This window comes from Parus major, unplaced genomic scaffold (assembly GCF_001522545.3).
Source record: "Parus major isolate Abel unplaced genomic scaffold, Parus_major1.1 Scaffold651, whole genome shotgun sequence".
Lineage (NCBI taxonomy): Eukaryota > Metazoa > Chordata > Aves > Passeriformes > Paridae > Parus > Parus major.
Window position 1 is genome coordinate 4,618 of NW_015379535.1, and position 1,146 is coordinate 5,763.

General features: G+C 58.5%; 1 protein-coding gene across 1 annotated transcript in view; it reads right to left on the reverse strand.

Moving 5' to 3' along the window:
• MTA2 (metastasis associated 1 family member 2) overlaps positions 1 to 829 on the reverse strand; it is a gene marked incomplete at its 5' end in the record, with an annotated part of 5,440 nt that extends 4,611 nt beyond the window's left edge. Inside the window, 2 exons of the mRNA XM_033511776.1 lie at positions 485 to 578; positions 680 to 829. Of these exons, the coding sequence (XP_033367667.1) occupies positions 485 to 578; positions 680 to 829 (244 nt within the window). The remainder of the gene's footprint in view (positions 1 to 484; positions 579 to 679) is intronic.
• Positions 830 to 1,146: the final 317 nt, after the last annotated feature.

Here is a 1,146-nt window from a genome sequence, read left to right on the forward strand (position 1 = left end):
ACCCCCCAGTTTGATGGGGGGATGGGTTGGGGTTCAGTTCTTTTATCCCTTCCCAAAGGGGTGCAGCTGTGACCCCCCAAAATTGACAAAATCTCCCCAAAAATCAGCCTGAGGGTGGTGGAGAGGGACAGAGCAGTTCATACCCCCCCTCAAATTAGGGGTGCCCCTTCGGGAGGGGTCACAGACCCCCCACCACCCCCTCACCATCCCCAAATTACCCCAGTAACATCAAACCACCTCTCCCCAAAATCTGGGGGGTGCCCCATTGGGATGAGTGGGTCACAGACCCCCCCAAAATTCCTGAGCCCCCAAAGCAGGAGCAGCACCAAAGAAAAATCTGCCCCCCACCGTTCTCCAAAACCCCAAAAAAACCCAAAAAACCCCAAAAAACACCCACCCACGGGCAATGCTGTTGGCCTGGCTTTTAAGGCTGCCCCAAAAAATCCCAAAAACCCCCAAAACCCCCCCAAAACCCCCCGCTCACGAGCGTTGCTGTCGGCCAGGCTGTTGAGGCTGCTGGAGATGTCGCGCCGCCGGAACAGACAAACCACCTTGGCCTCCACATTGCCATTGGCCGTCTGGAGGTTTGGGGGGGCACAGGGGGGTCAGGGGGGGCTCCCCAAAGCTTGGGGACCCCCCCCCAGGATCGGGGACCCCCCTCAAGGAACGGGGGTCTCACCTTGTTGAGCTCCTCGATGCGCCGCACCAGGTAGGGGTTGCTGGAGGAGTTCTCGAAGTAAACGTAGTCTGAGGGGTGGGGGGCAAAAATGGGGGGGCCATGAGGAGAAACGCCTCCCCCTCCCCAAAAAAATCCCTCTTCTTGAAGGTGTCAGGATCTCTCTTCCTCCTTCCCCAAAATATTTTGGGGGCAGGATGCCCCCCCGCTAAAAAAAACCCTCCTGGGGTTCTCCCTCTCACCCAAGGCCCCCTCCCCCTTTTCCCTTTAGATTTTGGGGAGGGGGTCTCCGTACGTTCCGTGTCTCAGGAATTGGGGTCTCCCCTCATGGACTCCTAAATCCCCTCACGGGACCCTCCTCATTTCTGGGACCTCCTTTTCCTCACAAACCCCCCCCAAATCCCCTCAAGGACCCCCTGAACCCCCTCACGGGACCCTTTCCTTTTCGGGACCCCCCGAACACCCTCATA